Genomic DNA, 15,931 nt, shown 5'->3' with positions numbered 1-15,931 from the left:
TTTTTCAGATTTTGGAATATTTCCAGAGGCTCTACTGATAGAAAGGCATCCCTAATCCAAAAAATTTTGAGCATCATGTCAACATTAAAAGTATTTTGAATTTTGGAGTTGCATTTCAGGTTTTAGAGTTTTGAATTAGTAAAGTTCGGCCTGTACATATTAATATTAAAATTGAATACAAAATAGTAACAATTATATGAACTAAAAAAAAACTAAATCCACTGTTAAAGTTTCATATGAGAGTGTTAAATTTAGGAGCTATAATTGGAGTCCTGACAGATACAAAATGCTCCTTTAATTCTATGAAGACAAATGCTATAATTATGTAGGTATTCTTTATATCAAGTATCCTCTTAATGCTAGATCAAATTTCTCTATTAAATTTAAAAGGATGTGCAGAATTATTTTTTAATCATTAAATGCAACAAGGAACCATTGGCCTGGTTTTAAAATACTGCCCAGAATAATGAAAGGTTGGATGGCCCCCTCATTTAAAATTCTGAGGCTAACATCATCACACACACACACACCCAGCCTGCTAACTCTGCCTCACTTCATTCCCATTCTACCTGATTTGTCCATTTTGTTCTTGTTGCTAATTTGGCCCCTTATTTTTCTAAGCCCCTAAGGAGAAATTGCCTCAAGTTGAATTTAGAGACCAGGCAGGAGCTTTGTAATGTCAGGTTTACCTGAAAGGCAAAATCTACCAAGGACTTCCTTATCTGTGTCCTCTGTGAGGGTGGAGATGCTTGGCTTTCAGACTGTTTGGAAATCTTTCCAGATAAAACCCAGTTTCTTAACCACGTATATATTTCAGAATCCAAAAATATATTTCACAAATGCCCTAGACTTACTAAGTAGATTTTGTAAATGTAACTTACTTTCTTTTTCACTTACTCATATGATTACCAAAACCTTTAGGCCAAATCTCAAGGGAATTACTGTCTTCCATGAGGGCAGCAGTGTTTGGCTCTCTAGGCAGTAAGCGATGACTTTCTGTGTTCTGGTTGGGGCTGATTGAGCCACGGCTATCTGAGGACTTGTGGAGAGGAGACTGTTGTTTTGCTTTATTTTAGAACATTCCATGAAAGGAAGCCAAATACTATTAGGACATCCTGTGATTCCCTTAGTTTACTATAGCCAAGAATGGGATTTTTTTTTTTTTTTTGTAATAATAAGACGATCACCTGCTTCCTTTTCTATTCACTAGGGAACTCAGACTGTTGATATCCATTTGGCTTTTAGACTGCAGCAAACAACTAAACCCCCAGAATATCACCTGAAGATTCACAGATGGAGAAGAAAAATCCATGATTTTTAAGCTCACTAAGGATGTTTTGGCCACTTAGCATTTAAGTGACCATCAGTTTAGTTCTATTGCATTTAGATAATAATTGGGAGCCAGGGATTTAGCTCAGTGGTTCTGCTGCCTGCCTCACATTTAGATAATAATTATCCAAAAAGAGGGAAGTGATCAAAGTATACATTCTTGGCATTAAACATATTAGAATTCTAGAATCAAATATATTGTGGAATACATACACAGTTAAATATGATGCAAGCATTACATGTGAAGAAGATAAAACATTTTCATGTATTGACCAGAATAAGCTGATTGTTATGGAAGTACATGTATATTGGCGTAGGTTCTTTGGGCTTCCATAACAAATGACCAGAGACTGGGTGGCTTAACACTCTTCATGCTAGTGGAGGCTAGAAGTCTGAACTCAAGGTGTTGGCAGTACCACACTCCCTCTTGAGAGGTCTAGGGAAGAACCCTTCCCATGTCCTGCTGATCTGGTGACCCCAGGTGCTCCTTGGCTTGTGTTTCATCACTCCAATTTGTACATTTTATTATCCCAGAGCCTTCTTCATCTGTGTTTATTTCGTGGCCACCTTTTAAGGACGAAATCACTGGATTTCAGGTTCACCCTGATCCAGTATGACCGACTACATTTTGAAAGATCCTGCTCCCACATAAGGTCACATGACTGGGGGGGGCACACTTCAAGTCTCTATAGATATATGTATGTATGTATGCATGTATGTGTTCATGTATATATATGAACTCATTTTTAAAGTGTATATGTGAAAAATACATATAGTGTACTACACACACAAGTTTAGAAAGATTGGAATGTGTTAGAACTGAGTGAAAGAATAATGGATATTTTCATGTAATTTTTTCTGTATTTTCTGTAGTGCAAATATACAGGTTTTGTTTTGACTTGTCTAGATCCCCCCCCCCCCCGCCCAAGCCTTACGTGGTCATAGGTAGATCTGTTTCAGAGGTGACTGAATCTAAAGTGTGTTATGCTGAGATAAGGGTGTATGATTACTAAATCAGTCCACTGGTTTGGCACCACTCTAATCACAGTAGCCTGGATAGAGTATAAAAGGGGCAGAAAAAAGCTGCTAAGGTCTCTCGCTTGCTTTGCTACCTTCTGCCCACCATGAACTGTTTCTCTTTTGTGATGCCTGTCTGCCATGCCACCCTGCCTGAGCTAGCCAATTGTGGACTGAAACCTCTACCAACTGTGAGCCAAAAATAAACCTTTCCTCCTTTAATGTTGGATGTCAGGTATTTTGTCTCAGCAATGAGAAAATAACTTAAGATAGGTTTCTAATATAAAAATCTGTGTATAATGAGTCAGTTGATGTTTTTATGGTATTGGGTGTTTATTATGTGTAATATGTTAATTATAACAAAGCTGAGGCTGAAATAATGTAGAATAAAATTGCTTTTGAGCCACTGAGACAGTGTAGTATCAGGTCTTTGGTTTAAGTTTGGAAAGCTAAAAAAAATTATGACTATTACTCAATTGTTGAATTCAAACCTAATTCTTTAAACATGTTTCAAGGTCTCTAAGATTAATCCTAGGGACCTAGAAACTAGACATGGCAACAGGATGGAGGCACGTTCCCAAATTTATGAATTTCATCTGTTCACATTGGCTCAAATGCTGAGTAACTTATAACACGCATATGTACTCTAAAACTGACTTCATCCACTCACCCTGCTTATTCTTTAGACATTTTTTTTTGGTACCAGGGATTGAACTCCGGTCCTTTGCGCTTGTGCAGCAGGCAGCGAAACCACTGAGCTAAATCCCCGACCCCTCTTTAGATAATTTTGTCTGTAGTAGCATCTCTGTGTGGTAAAGTAGTTTATAATGTCTTCCCATAACTAATTTCCTTTTTCTTTATTATCTTTGCCTGTTAATCAGTTGTTCTGTCTTTAGGAATCCCAGTCTTAATAAAACACACTAGGTCCAGTAGAGATCACTATCTCCCATAAGTTACATCACTACCATCTCTTAAATCTTGTCCATTGCTCCTGTAAGTCCTTACATCTTAGAACTGCAGAGTCTGTAGAAAGGCTGCAAGCTCTTAATTTCTCACCTCTCTTCTCCAAACCAGGGTCTTATCATGTGTCTGCCCCTCTGTCATTTCTGTACCTGATCAGTTTCAACATGGCCTAATGCTTACCCACTTTTTATCCTGGTGATCAGTGTCTTAAGTCACTTTCCCTTTTTACAATACCTAATACCAGCAACTTACAGCAGGAGAGGTTTATTTTGGGCTCTTGGTTTCACTCCATAATTGGCTGGCTCCAGGCAGAAACCGCATGGCCCAAGGGCATGGGAGAGAAAGCCGCTCCGGTTGAGGCAGCCCGGAGACTGAGAAGGCAGGAACTGGGGACAGGAATGCACCCTTCCAGGTCAGGCCCCCAATTACTTACCTTCAACCGGGCTCCACCTCCTAGCTTGCACAGCTGGGTACTGAGCTCATCCACAGACTTGGGAATTTTTGGAGACCTTAAACCTTTATGCACTTCCCTTTGAGAATTGCGATGCTAATACAAAGATTAGCATTACTATTGACTTGTAAAAAAGCAGTGGAGAGGAGAGAGGGAGAGACACCAAGACACTGTGAGAGAATGAGTGTCAGGGCCTGCTAGATACTTCTGATGGAAACATCTATGAATCTTCTTATTCTTCATTCCAGCAAACTAATGGTAAATTACTTTAGTGATTGAAGAACAAAACTCTTTTTTCACTCCAGTATACCAGACAGTATCTCATTCCCTAAACAAGAGTATGAGAAAACTAGTAATAGGGAGAGAAGAAGAATGAACTCTGATCCAGGAAGTAGAAATGTAGGAAGTTATGGGAAAAATCTTGCTGAAATGAAAGAATCGTTTCACCTGGGAAAGGATGAGACCCTGGGGAACTGGCAATAAAGTAATGCTCCTAGTTTTGATAGTATCTCCCACAGCTACACCGGTCGGCTGAACCTTAATAATCTTAGTTCAGCTATGGCAGTGACCAGAATTTCCATTTGCTGTTCCTCAGAATCTACAGGAGAGATCCCATATTGTGTATCATTTACACTGTGTTTTCTGGGGTTGGAGAGTGAGTTTGATGTAGAAACTGATCAGTACTAAACATAAGGTTGAAAAGTTTAATGTTATGCTGTTTCCCAGATGGGCACAGTAGGGCAGAGGGAATGTGAAGTGAAATCTGCTGGAATTTTTTTTAACACGGACCTGCACTTCCCTCATCTTGTTAGTAGGCTTTATTTTATTGGTTCTTCATTTTCATTTAAAATTTTATTTTACCGTCAATTAAATACAGACCTTTGGATAGGCACAAGTCTCTAAGAGTGAGATACTGAGAGATTTTTTTTTAATGGGTCATGATACAGACCTGAAGTATTTTGTTAGCTTTGAAAAAGTTGTAAGCCGTAATGTTTCTGTCCATTCTGACTAATCTACCACAAAAAGCAAGTTGAGAGACTTGGGTCCAAAGTGTGTAGTAACTAGAAATGCAAAATGTGAAAAGATTAGCATGGTTTATATGTTCCAGCTGGTAGGTTTTCCAGCCAAAACCCATTCCCAGCAATAAACTGAGTATTCACCCAGATCTCTACATCTCAGGCTTTTTTCCCCACAGGAACTTATGTTACAAAACCATCTTAGTTAAAATGTAAAGTGAGGTCTTGATAGAATTTTAAAAAGAAAGATGGTTTTATTAATGTCACAATTATGCCCTCATTGGAGTTCTTTTTATTTGCACTTACTCTCATGGGATGGGGGTTGGGGCCGTGTGAGCACCGGAGGGATTTGGTCAAGAGCAAGAATCCTAGAATCAGACCCAGGCCCAAATCTCAACTCTGCCACTTAATATTTGTGACTGGACTTTAGCCCTCTTTAAGTCTGTACCTTTTCCTACATCGCGTGGCATAAAAGTGGCTGTTAATGACCTCGTTGTGGAGACAAAATAAGAAAATGCATGTGATCTGTTTACTGTTGTACTGGGCATGTGGAAATTTTTCAGTAAATGCTAGTTATTATAGTATATCATCTAATCTAGCCCCTCTGCTTTACCAGTTAAAAAAAGGAGATGCCAGAGAATTAGGCACATGTGCCCAAGTTTACCCAGCCAGTTGGTGGGAGAGCTCTGTACCTAGAAGGCACTCCTAGATCAGAGCTTTCACAAAGCTACAGAACAACTAGAGAGCTTTTTATATCTGCATAAACGGTTACTCATGTTTTTCCCTAGATATAGAAGACAGTCTTTTAATCCACTCAACTCTAATTTATTTCCCTTTAGCTAGCTCGCATAGCACTGCAGGCAGGTGTTGACAGTTGCATGCATCCTGTGACTTTCTCCTCCCCACAAAACTCTCCCCCATATTCATGCACCATTGATGTTCAGTTTTATGCACCCACCTATGTGCCAGACATTGCCCTAGGCCCAGGAGAGAATTTCATTTTTTGTAGCAATAAGTAAAATATCTTCTACAAAGTACCTGCCTTCATAGAGCTTGCCTTCCCGGGGCAGGAGATGGCAGACAAAAATAAACAGGATAATCACAGACAGAGTTAGTGTCAGAGAGGAAAGGACAGTGCAGTGCCAATAACTGGAGGAGGCCACTTCAAGGGGTGGGTAGGGAGGCCTTGCTGAGGAGTTGACAGTTGAGCCCCATTGAAACCTGAGTTGCAGCCAGTGGTACGGGAGAGCTGGAAAGAGGCTCTCTTCCTGTGCATAAGCCCTGGAGCCCCAGTTATCCCTGAGGATTAACCTTGAAGCTGGCATCCGTCATTTGTTTCTGGTTATGAGAAGGTTTAGAGGCTGCAGATGCCAGAGATGATGTGTACCTGAGGAGGACCCAGCACCGCTAAGAGCACAGAAGAGCTCAGAACTTGGAGGTGAAGAACACTTCCACCCAAACAGGTCCACCTCAGGGCCCTGTCCATTCAATTACCAAGCACTCTCCAGCTCTGTTCTGATAGAGTAAAATCGCATTGTGCAGTGTTAAGAACTGAGCACTCACTATGGTACCAATGGGCCCCGTGTGCTCAAAGGTTGAGCAGGGGCCATGGTTTGAGGGCAGCTTCGAGCCTGACTGAAAATGACTTGGGATCCTGGGAGAGAGCAGAGGTCTGAGGGAGAGAGAACAAGGCCAAGTAGGGCTGGGAAAGTAAACAGAAGGCAGATGGTCAAGAGGCACAGAGGTACTGGGAGCCAAGAGGGCTGGGCAGGGTGCTGAGCAGAAGTCGGTGCCCTGAGGAGACCAGCCAAGCCTTGTGGCATGGGAACGAGTTCTGGGTCATTGGAATTATTTTCAGAGCACAAATGAAGCCACCCACTGCCGAAACAGATGGGCATTTAGGCAAATATAATCAGCTGCATTTCTGCCCATTTGAAGGAGTGTGTGTGTTTATAGCCTTAGCCTTCTACTCTATCATTATATGCAGTTTCATTCATATCTGTGGACGTTATGAGTGCCACAAAGAACTTATTTAGAATTCCAGAATTTTCTCATTTCTTGGATTAGAACCAAGTTTCCAATTCAAGGCCATAGCTGTTGACTTAATTCTGAGTTAAAAATCACAACAACAAAAATCCATCTCTATAGTGCTGCCTTGAAACTTTTATTCTTTTTCCTTTAATTGCTGCGTAGCCAAGTGATGTACTGTGTGCAAAGAGCCACCTGATGAAGTGCACTTGATAAAATTAATGCCGACAACAAGGAGGGTGCAAGACTGAGGGAAAGTTTTGAAGGCTAGTTATGGAGTCTCTTTTTGTAGACAGTCGAAGGGATCTGGGTATTTTAGTCATATTCTTCTTTTTTTAAAATATTATAGAATACTTGGTGATATGCCAAGAAAGTGCTTACTTCATCTGTTTTGTAAAGTAATAGTTAATAAGATGACAGAAACCCTAAAAAAAGAACATTATTTTTCTATTCTTTGTCTCTGGCAGGTGGCATTATTAGCTGGAGTTAGTAATTTTCTGATTATCAGACTAAATGAAACTGTCCACATTAAAAGCATTATCATTAAGCAGCAAATGATAGCAAAGTGCACATTGATATTGTAATGGCGGGCAGCCTAGAACATTCTGGAATACAACAGACAGTTCAGCCCTGTGATTAAACTCAGTTTGTCTAATGTTTCTCAAAGCAGCTTAGTATAAGTTTCTTTCATGGGTTTTTTTCACTCTTTTGGAACTGCAAATGCCTAACTGTGAGCAAAAGCTCATTTCAGTGGCTCTATTTTCATAAAATATGTATATTCTGTCACTGTGGGCAGTGTTCTGCTGTTTCTCCTTGGTCCTTGTGAGAAGTGCTTACTGTGCCCGGACCTCTCCCACCCCACAGGCCCTGCCTGGAGGAGTTAGTCTTGCACTGTCTGCTTGATTCCGTCCCAGGAAACCTGTAAAAATATAATGGGTATACATCTGTCCTTGAGCATTTAATGTCTTTTATTACCTAGAGACACAATATAACCTGTTAAATTCCCATCCTAGACCTAGAATCCATGCATGCATCTGTTAGCCCACTAGTTAAGCAGAAGCTTTATTATCTGATTTCAAATGAAATTCTCAGCTATCTGTAATCTCTGTCCAGGGAGATTTCATCTCATCAAGGTTTGTCTTTCTGTGCTACCCTCTTGGACTCTGTCTTCTCTTCATCCTCATCTCTGTCTTCAAACTTTCTCCCTGCCCCCACATTTAGGTCACAGATAAAAGAGAAAGTGATGAATTGAGAATGATCTGGTGATATCCTTTCCTTGGTGAAATGTTTAAATCCTACCCCTTGTGGTATTGAGTTTAGAGAATGAATTATGCACAGCTGAAAAGCGGAGGAGTTTCTGGTTCAGGGAACACATTTACACTGACACTCCTTATGGATGCCCAGTTCATTATTAGGGACGGCCACAGGAGATTTGACATCAGCCTTTTGTTATGGGTAGCCTGTGAGGAAGCACCAGGCAGGACATTTCTGTGTCCAAGGCTTTTCAGAGGAAAACTCACACATTTGAGTGAGGCTGTTTCTCTTCATTCCCTCTCAAGTTGAGAAAATAAGACATAAAGCAATATTATTCTTTAAGAGCAACTCTTGGGGTTTCTTCCTTTGGCTCCATGTTTAATTTCCTTTAGAATAAAAAAGCATGTTTATAAGTACATTGTAATAATGCACCTCCCCTTACCTGGTTTGGAGGAACAGGCTAATTTTGACAACCCTAAAAACTTGAACCAAAGAACACCACGTGACCTTGACCTGGGCCAGATAGGAGTCCAGTGGTCAGAAAGGAAAGCATTCTCATAGGTCACGGTGCTTTTTCCACCTGGGCATGTATGGAGCTGTGGTACAAACCAGTTCTTCTGAGACACTTAAGAAGGGTTGTGGACACCTACCTGGTCAGCCTCATGGGGCTTCCAGTGAAGTGATGGAATCTTTAAAACAGTAGTTAAGAAACTGTATGAGCTGTAGATTATTATTAGGGCCTCACTAATCATATGCCCAGACTCAAGGAAATTTCTCAAGTGAAAGAAAAGTAACATTTCTTTGTATCTCTTTTCCAGTCTGCTTTTTGTTTCATCTGTGTGAAATTGAGTGAAAGTGCATTGGATGTATTCATCTTAGACTGTTGGTAGGATGGTTTTCCCTAGTGATGGGAGAACATGCTGAAAATAGAGATCATCATGCGAGAGAAGGCAGTCACAAACATGGATATTGTCAGTGTAAAACATGTGAATGGAATATATTTGCATGGAGTGGATAGAATTTTTCACATTTTATAATGAACATGAAGTTTCCAACTGAATATCCTTGAGGAAGTGACATAAAGTCCAAAATGGCTTTTAAAGGTTCAGCCTCACAGTGGATTTGGAGTAAATCTAAGCCAAAGGGGGCCTCGTACAGAGCAGCAGACAGGAGCCAACCACTTATGGAGGGTTGTTCTTCTGCAGATGGTCATGTCTAAACTTGGGAAGCCTGGCACACTCAGGCTTTAGTTGTTAAAAAAAAAATCAAAATCAAAATAGATTCCACATGCGTGATTCCCAAAATTAATTTCTTAAATCCTTTACCTTATATTCACACACCCAAAACAGGACCAGAGCTGGGGTCCTAGGACCCCTGGCCTATCATGAGCCCTGCTAGGGAAAAAGAAAACAAAAGCCACAAACACCAAGTTGTCCAAAAGGAATGGTCAGGGAAAGCATAAAGGGAGGAAAGGAGGAAAGTGAGCCCTTGCCCCTACAGAATGACTGTGATAGTTTGTGTGGGGTGAGGTGAGGTGGAGATACAAAATGTATTACATAAGAAATAATTTCAGTAACACACCTAATGATGACATTTTACATATTTGTCTAATTTGCTAGAGACGCTTTTCTGGAATGATTCGCAAAGCTTGCCAAATTTTTTCTTCGACGGTACTTTGAAAGTGAATTTTGGGTTTATGACTAGTAAAGTGATAGAATTCATGTTTTGGTTTCCACAGTTTGGGGCTTGCCCATCCTTTAGCTAGGCTTTGCTCAGTAGGATAATTTGAGTCCAATTGACTCACATGTAATTCTATTTGTTTTAGTAAGGAGAAATGCAGTGTCTAATTTGTATGGTTCAAAGATTGCTGCAAAGCATAAACTTGCTGTGCCTCTCTACCCAGTACCACTACTGAATCTCGAATACAAGATGAAACTAAGCAAAAACCAGTAGCACACTCTGCCTAAGGCTACCCTTTTTCTGAAGTCATACATCAGTAGCCTCTATCCACAGATGGACCAGTATTGGGACTTTAGAGATATGAAGGAGATACGAAGGAATTTCCGGGGTGTGTGTGTGTATGCACGTGTGCATGCGTGCATGTTTTCTCTCTCCTGTTTGCAAAAAAAGGAAAAAATGCATTGCCGTCTTCCTAGAAAAACATTCCAACATTCACAAAAACAATGTATAAATATATTGTGGTTTTTAGTTTATTTTCAGGCAGGAACAATGAATGAAAGTTCATTATATTCAGTATGACCTTACCTTTTAAAGCCATTTATTTTTCTTAATTCTTGGAAATTAATTAAATAGGAAATTAATATTTGAAGTGGTTAGGATTTATACCTTCAGTAGAATATTCATGTGTTTTGTAGTCTTCTCAGGGACAAAGAGTTCCGGATTGAAGTTTGTGTCTCTCACTTAACAGGCAGTACTTCGCATCCTCATTTGTAAATGAGGAATGTAATTCTGGCCCTGCTTTCCTCACAGAATTCTTTCAAGGGTCAAAATGGGAACCTGGAGTCACTTTATCTCTAATATGATGTAAAAATTCCTTGTGTCCACTATAGAATATTTCTGCAGACTCTGCAGGGACGGATGCTTTATATTGTCAGTACATTGAGACACAAGAAACTAATAATGAAATCTCAGATTTTGAAGTGTGTCTGTGGAAAGGATAAGATTGTTTAATATTCTCTCACCTGGGTTTAATATTTGGAAATACATAATATTTCTCCTGTGAAGGTTTTGGTTCCCTGATAATTTTGGTTTGAATATATTGAAATTATACTTGTAGAAAAAGTGGGAGCTGACAGAATTGAGAAGAAAAATGGTAGGCAGCAGAATAGGAATAAAGTTCTTTTTCCACCTTGGCAGCCAGGTAACTTATGGGAAGTTCAGAAGGGCACTTCTTCAAAGGAGATCTTGTCAGGACTCAGAGCTATCATGCATAAAATCAAAAGGCCTGGCACATTTGCATAGGGAACTAACAAAAGACAGCCACAAAGTCACATGAATGTAGAAGCATCTCGATGAAACTTGGAGACAGTAGATTATCAGAATAGTCCAGTCAGCATGGGTGGTAAATAGAAATTATATTGATACCATGCTAATTTGAGGTAGGTGTTAAAGTCCATTTAATGCAGTGATGGTGAACCTTTTAGACCTTTCAATGATACAAACGGCCTGCTACAGTGCATATCCCATAGGTTTGCCACCACTGAGTGTTGTCAGTGTTTTACTTTAGGAAGTCTTTAAAAATTATTCCCAGTTTTCACTGGCTCACACTTAACTTTTGTTCTGTCCATTAACCTAGTTTTCCTACAAGTCCCTTAGCACATGATTGCTCCTGCTACCTGGCTTCTGGATTGCAGGTGTGTTAGTTGGCCAACCTTATGGCAGAGGTGAGAGTGACAAGCCTAGTGAATAATTAACCAGCTGATTAACTGGAATTTCTCAAAACACAAATCCACTGCTGTTTTCATTGTTTACTGGACTGTCTAGTAAACTGGAAGACATATAGTGCCTTTACTTGCCTTTGTATGCCGAATGTTTCGTTTATGAAAGGACAGTTATCTCTAGATGACTGTTACTAGTGAAGACCTGGAGGAAAGTGATTCATTGACTGCAGCAATTGACTTCTTCCTTGTTCTCAGGGATTTTTTAAGAGCTCCTTTAACTTTTCTGCCTGCCCTTTTGTTGTGTTTTTCTCTTATGTAATCACAAACCATTTTTATTTACTGCTATAAGGACTAGTTTTCTAAAACACCAATCTGTTTGTGTATTCTTGCTTTGTGTTTAGTTTTTTTATTTTAAATCATCTGGAGCAAAACATGTTCATCTTTATTTTGTTTAGTGCCATCTAGCATAATTCTGGGCCTTGACACCTTACCCGCCATCCGTACATTGCCTGGAAATGTAAAAGCTTTTCATTACTGCATGAAGAAGAAACCATTGGGAAAAAAGCACACTGCCAAAAGTTATGCAAAAATTACATCCAACAGTCCAAAATATTTTAAATTTTTATTATTTATCATAAGGCTTTATGTAATTTATACAGATGGTAAAAATTAATTGGACTTCTAAAGCAAAAAATTTAATAAATGATAGACATTATCATATCCCCCCCAAAAAACTTTTAATAATGCTGTGGAAAAGCAGTACATATGGTCAATGCAGTAAGATTTTTCAGATCCTTAGAAGAGAATTTATAAATAAGGGGTGCTCCTGAGCGTGGGTGGATAGATTTTTTTTTTTTATTTCTACACATAATCTTTAGTTAGCATTTTAAAGTAGAGAGCAGATTTCTGTCACTTTAGTGAGAGTAAATAATCCAAGCACAACTATTTCATAAATATGTAGACTTTGGGGTAAAACCTATAAACTATAGATTTTGCTGTCCTATCTGCTCATGTTTAAACATAATCCCCCCCCCCCCCCCCCCCCCGTACCAGGGATTGAACTTGGGACCTTGCGCTTGCGAGGCAGGCACCGGAACCACTGAGCTAAATTCCCGGCCCTAAACATACTATTTTTATATCTCTAAGTATTGTTTGCCGTTGAAAGGAATGAGGAGCCCTTGGACAAATGACTCCTTCTGGTTCTGAGCCAGGAAAGGTACAAGTTGGATGTTTTATACCAGAAATCAAGGAAGTTACCAAAGACTGCTAGGAGTCAGAAGAACTCAAAAGACCCCAGCTCTTGCAAGACTATATCAATAAATATATCAACTGTGATGGATTGAAACACACCAAATATGTTTTATGTAGTTAAACATATTTAACTAAATATGTTTTATATAGTTAAAACATATCAAATGTTTCAATCCATGAGTTCATAATTATACAGTACAGTACTTCAAAAAATAAAAACCCCATTGGCCACGATTGGAGAACTGGTAAATAAAGCAAATTAGGCATCTGTTTTGCTCTTCTTACATGAGTTGAACCTTAGGATACCTAAGAGGGAACTTTCTTTTTGTAGAATTATTCCAGCTAATAAATCAAGAATAAATAATAGAATATCACTTTGAAGCTTCTAATGAATCATTACATCTAGACAAGTATCAGTGGCTAACAATACCTCAGAAAGAGCCAGCCAGACATTAGGAAATTCAGACACTGCATGAAAGAGTCCACCCACCCCCATTGGCGCTAGAGTCAGATCAAGCCCCTAGATCAAATTACACTTTAGAGGAATACAAAGGACAGAGTGAAGCGTTAACCACGCCAATGGGACGCAGTGCACAAAATCCAGAATTGGAAACTATCAGACAACCTAGTTCTTCAACAACACTAAAAAAATTACAAGGGAAGACTAGAGATTAAGAAAGCCATAGATAATAGAAATCTAAGGAACTTACCAAAGCATCATAATCTATGAATGTTATTTGAATCCACATCCAAACAAAATTGTAAGACATTATAATGCTTATTTGATTATATGAAGTAATTATTTTTAGGTGTGATAATACTGTTGGGATTTGATAATTTTTAATGGCCTTTTAGAGACTCACACTGAAATATTTATAATGAAATGATATGATACTTGGCATTTACTCTGTATAAACTGGCTTACAGGGCTGAGCAGGATTGGCAAAGTACAGTTTTTAGTATAAATGAAGCAAGATTCATCAAATATTGGTAACTGTTAAAGGCAAGAAGGAACAGTCATTGGTTTGTTACTTTATTCTCTTTCCTTTTGCATATATTGAAAAGTTTCCAAAATAAAAGTTTATACATGTCTAGGGGCCAGGGATTTAGCTCAGTGGTTCCAGCGCCTGCCTCACAAGCCCAAGGTCCCGAGTTCGATCCCCGGTACCCCCCCAAAAAATTTATACATATCTATGCCTTCTAAAAAATTAATGAAGCTGTAAAGTTTCACCTAGGTTTAAATGTTAAAGAGAATGCTTTGCCACTGCACATCTATTAGAAGGGCACACTCTTAAGAGACTAACACTTGGAAGTACTTATAATGTACTTATAATGAAGTACTGTGATTACGAAGACATGTGTAAAACTAAGCTATTCTGGTGTACTGCTGTAGATCTGGTAACTTCTTACTATCACACATTGGCTTAAGATCAAAAGTGAGACTCCATCTCTTTCTCTGAGCCCTTTTCTAGGTCTCCTCTCCTCTCCTCTCTTCTCTCTCTCTCTCCCTCCCTCCCCATCCTCGTCCTTCCTTTCTCCATCTCTTCAACACAAGCATACAGACTTGAGCACCCAGCCAGTGCTCTTCTGAGAACTGTGAAGCCCATGTTCATCCAAATGTACCAAAAAAGAAGTCACCCTACATGTCTAAAAACTGTTGCTTCTCTCTGAAACTTCAGACTCCAGCAGTTTCCAAATACAATATGAGCTTTGTTTTCTTTAATTTTTGTAATGGCAAATGTTTTGAAGGAAAATTTTACACCAGGCTTCTAGTTATACTAGAAGTCAAGTCCAGTAGGGACTCCTTATTTTCAGTTGGTTGTTGAGAAGTTTCAAAAACCAGTCTTCAAGCTGTGGTCTTTCAAGTACATCTTCTGCACATAAGTCACACATTTCAATAAAGCATTTTCAAGACAAAAAAAAAAGTGAGACTCTAAATTGTGTTATAAATTAGGAATTTCAGGCTGGGGGATTAGCTCAGTGGTAACATTGCCTGCCTTGCAAGCACAAGGTCCTGAGTTCAATCCCCGGTACCAAAGAATAAATAAATAAAAATAAATGATAAATTAGAAATTTCAGGACCTAAAGAATTGTGGTCTATTTGGGGGAGATATAAAAAAATGATGCATGAAAAATTTGTGAAATTCAATTATGATTGGCACATACATTATGTGGAATACAGGAAGAAAAAGGTACGCCAAAAACAGGCTGAGGCACCAGGACTTTTACATCCCCCAGAGCATTGCCAGGATCCTCTCCTTCATGATCTCCTTTAGATTCAAATTAATTTTTTTTCCGTGTTGGTAAATAAACTTATTTTTGTTTGTTTTTTCCTAGCTGGGGAATGGCAGTCAATGTGTATTCTACCTCAATAACCCAAGAGACTATGAGCAGACATGACATCATTGCCTGGGTTAATGACATAGTATCTTTAAACTACACAAAAGTGGAACAGCTTTGTTCAGGTAAGAGATCATCTTTGAAGTATTTACCTGGAATGTTTACTGTCTTGAAGAATGTAATTTTATGAACCATACCTGATAGGTTTTGGGTAGGAAAAATGTATATCAGTATTGATATATACTTAAAGGAGAAAATTCAGGTATAGCTAAAGAACAGATGGGAGAAAAATGTCTGAACATCTAAAAGCAGAGCCATCCCTGACGGGTTTTGTGAACTGCCTTTGGCTTGCTCTCTTAACCCTTCTCTATAATGCTGTCTCCTACCCTCTTCTCCATCACCCCATTTGCCACCATATTTACTGCTTAAAACATAGAGTAGATCTTGTGACACCCTTCTTTACAGACCTTCAGGGGTTTATGTTGTCCCTCCCACAGAATAAAATTCAGTCTTCTGATTGCCACCTAACTGTCTTCCCAGTTTCACCTTGCACATCTCTCCCCATTGTGCCTCAGTCCCACAAAACACTCCTTGTTTGTTCCCTGAAGACTCCTCCCCTTTGACATCCTGTGAATTTTTTTCACACGCCCTTGGCTTAGCAGGGCTCTTCCCTTCTTCATCTTTGGGTAAAGTCCTGTCCACACTTCTAAATGCAGCTCCCCTGCCAGCCCTCAGTGAAGCGACCCCCAGGTTTCCAGACTGCCAGGTTCCTGCGTGTTCCTGGAGCACTGCCCTCCCCTCCAGAATGACAAGTGCCACACTATGATATAATGTCTGATTCCTACCCCCCAAAGGTAACGAGAGTTCTTGAGAATAGGCTC

At 39.4% G+C, this 15,931-nt stretch overlaps 1 protein-coding gene across 4 annotated transcripts in view; it reads left to right on the top strand.

The window, feature by feature from the left end:
• The window catches only part of Mapre2 (microtubule associated protein RP/EB family member 2), a 173,335-nt gene that overhangs the window by 80,394 nt on the left and 77,010 nt on the right, over nt 1-15,931 (top strand). For 3 of the 4 annotated variants that reach the window (XM_021236671.2, XM_004855210.4, XM_004855208.4), the window contains one exon: nt 15,048-15,175. In XM_021236671.2, coding sequence (XP_021092330.1) covers nt 15,055-15,175 — 121 coding nt within the window. In that variant the 5' untranslated portion in view covers nt 15,048-15,054. Of the gene's footprint in view, nt 1-3,604; nt 3,722-15,047; nt 15,176-15,931 lie in introns of those variants that run through there. The other variant, XM_087193420.1, reaches the window with a different exon arrangement.

Source organism: Heterocephalus glaber, unplaced genomic scaffold (assembly GCF_053883595.1).
Source record: "Heterocephalus glaber isolate CG9 unplaced genomic scaffold, H.glaber_assembly_v1.0 deba00000331, whole genome shotgun sequence".
Taxonomy (NCBI): Eukaryota; Metazoa; Chordata; class Mammalia; order Rodentia; family Bathyergidae; genus Heterocephalus; species Heterocephalus glaber.
This window is presented reverse-complemented; position numbering and strand designations above follow the sequence as displayed.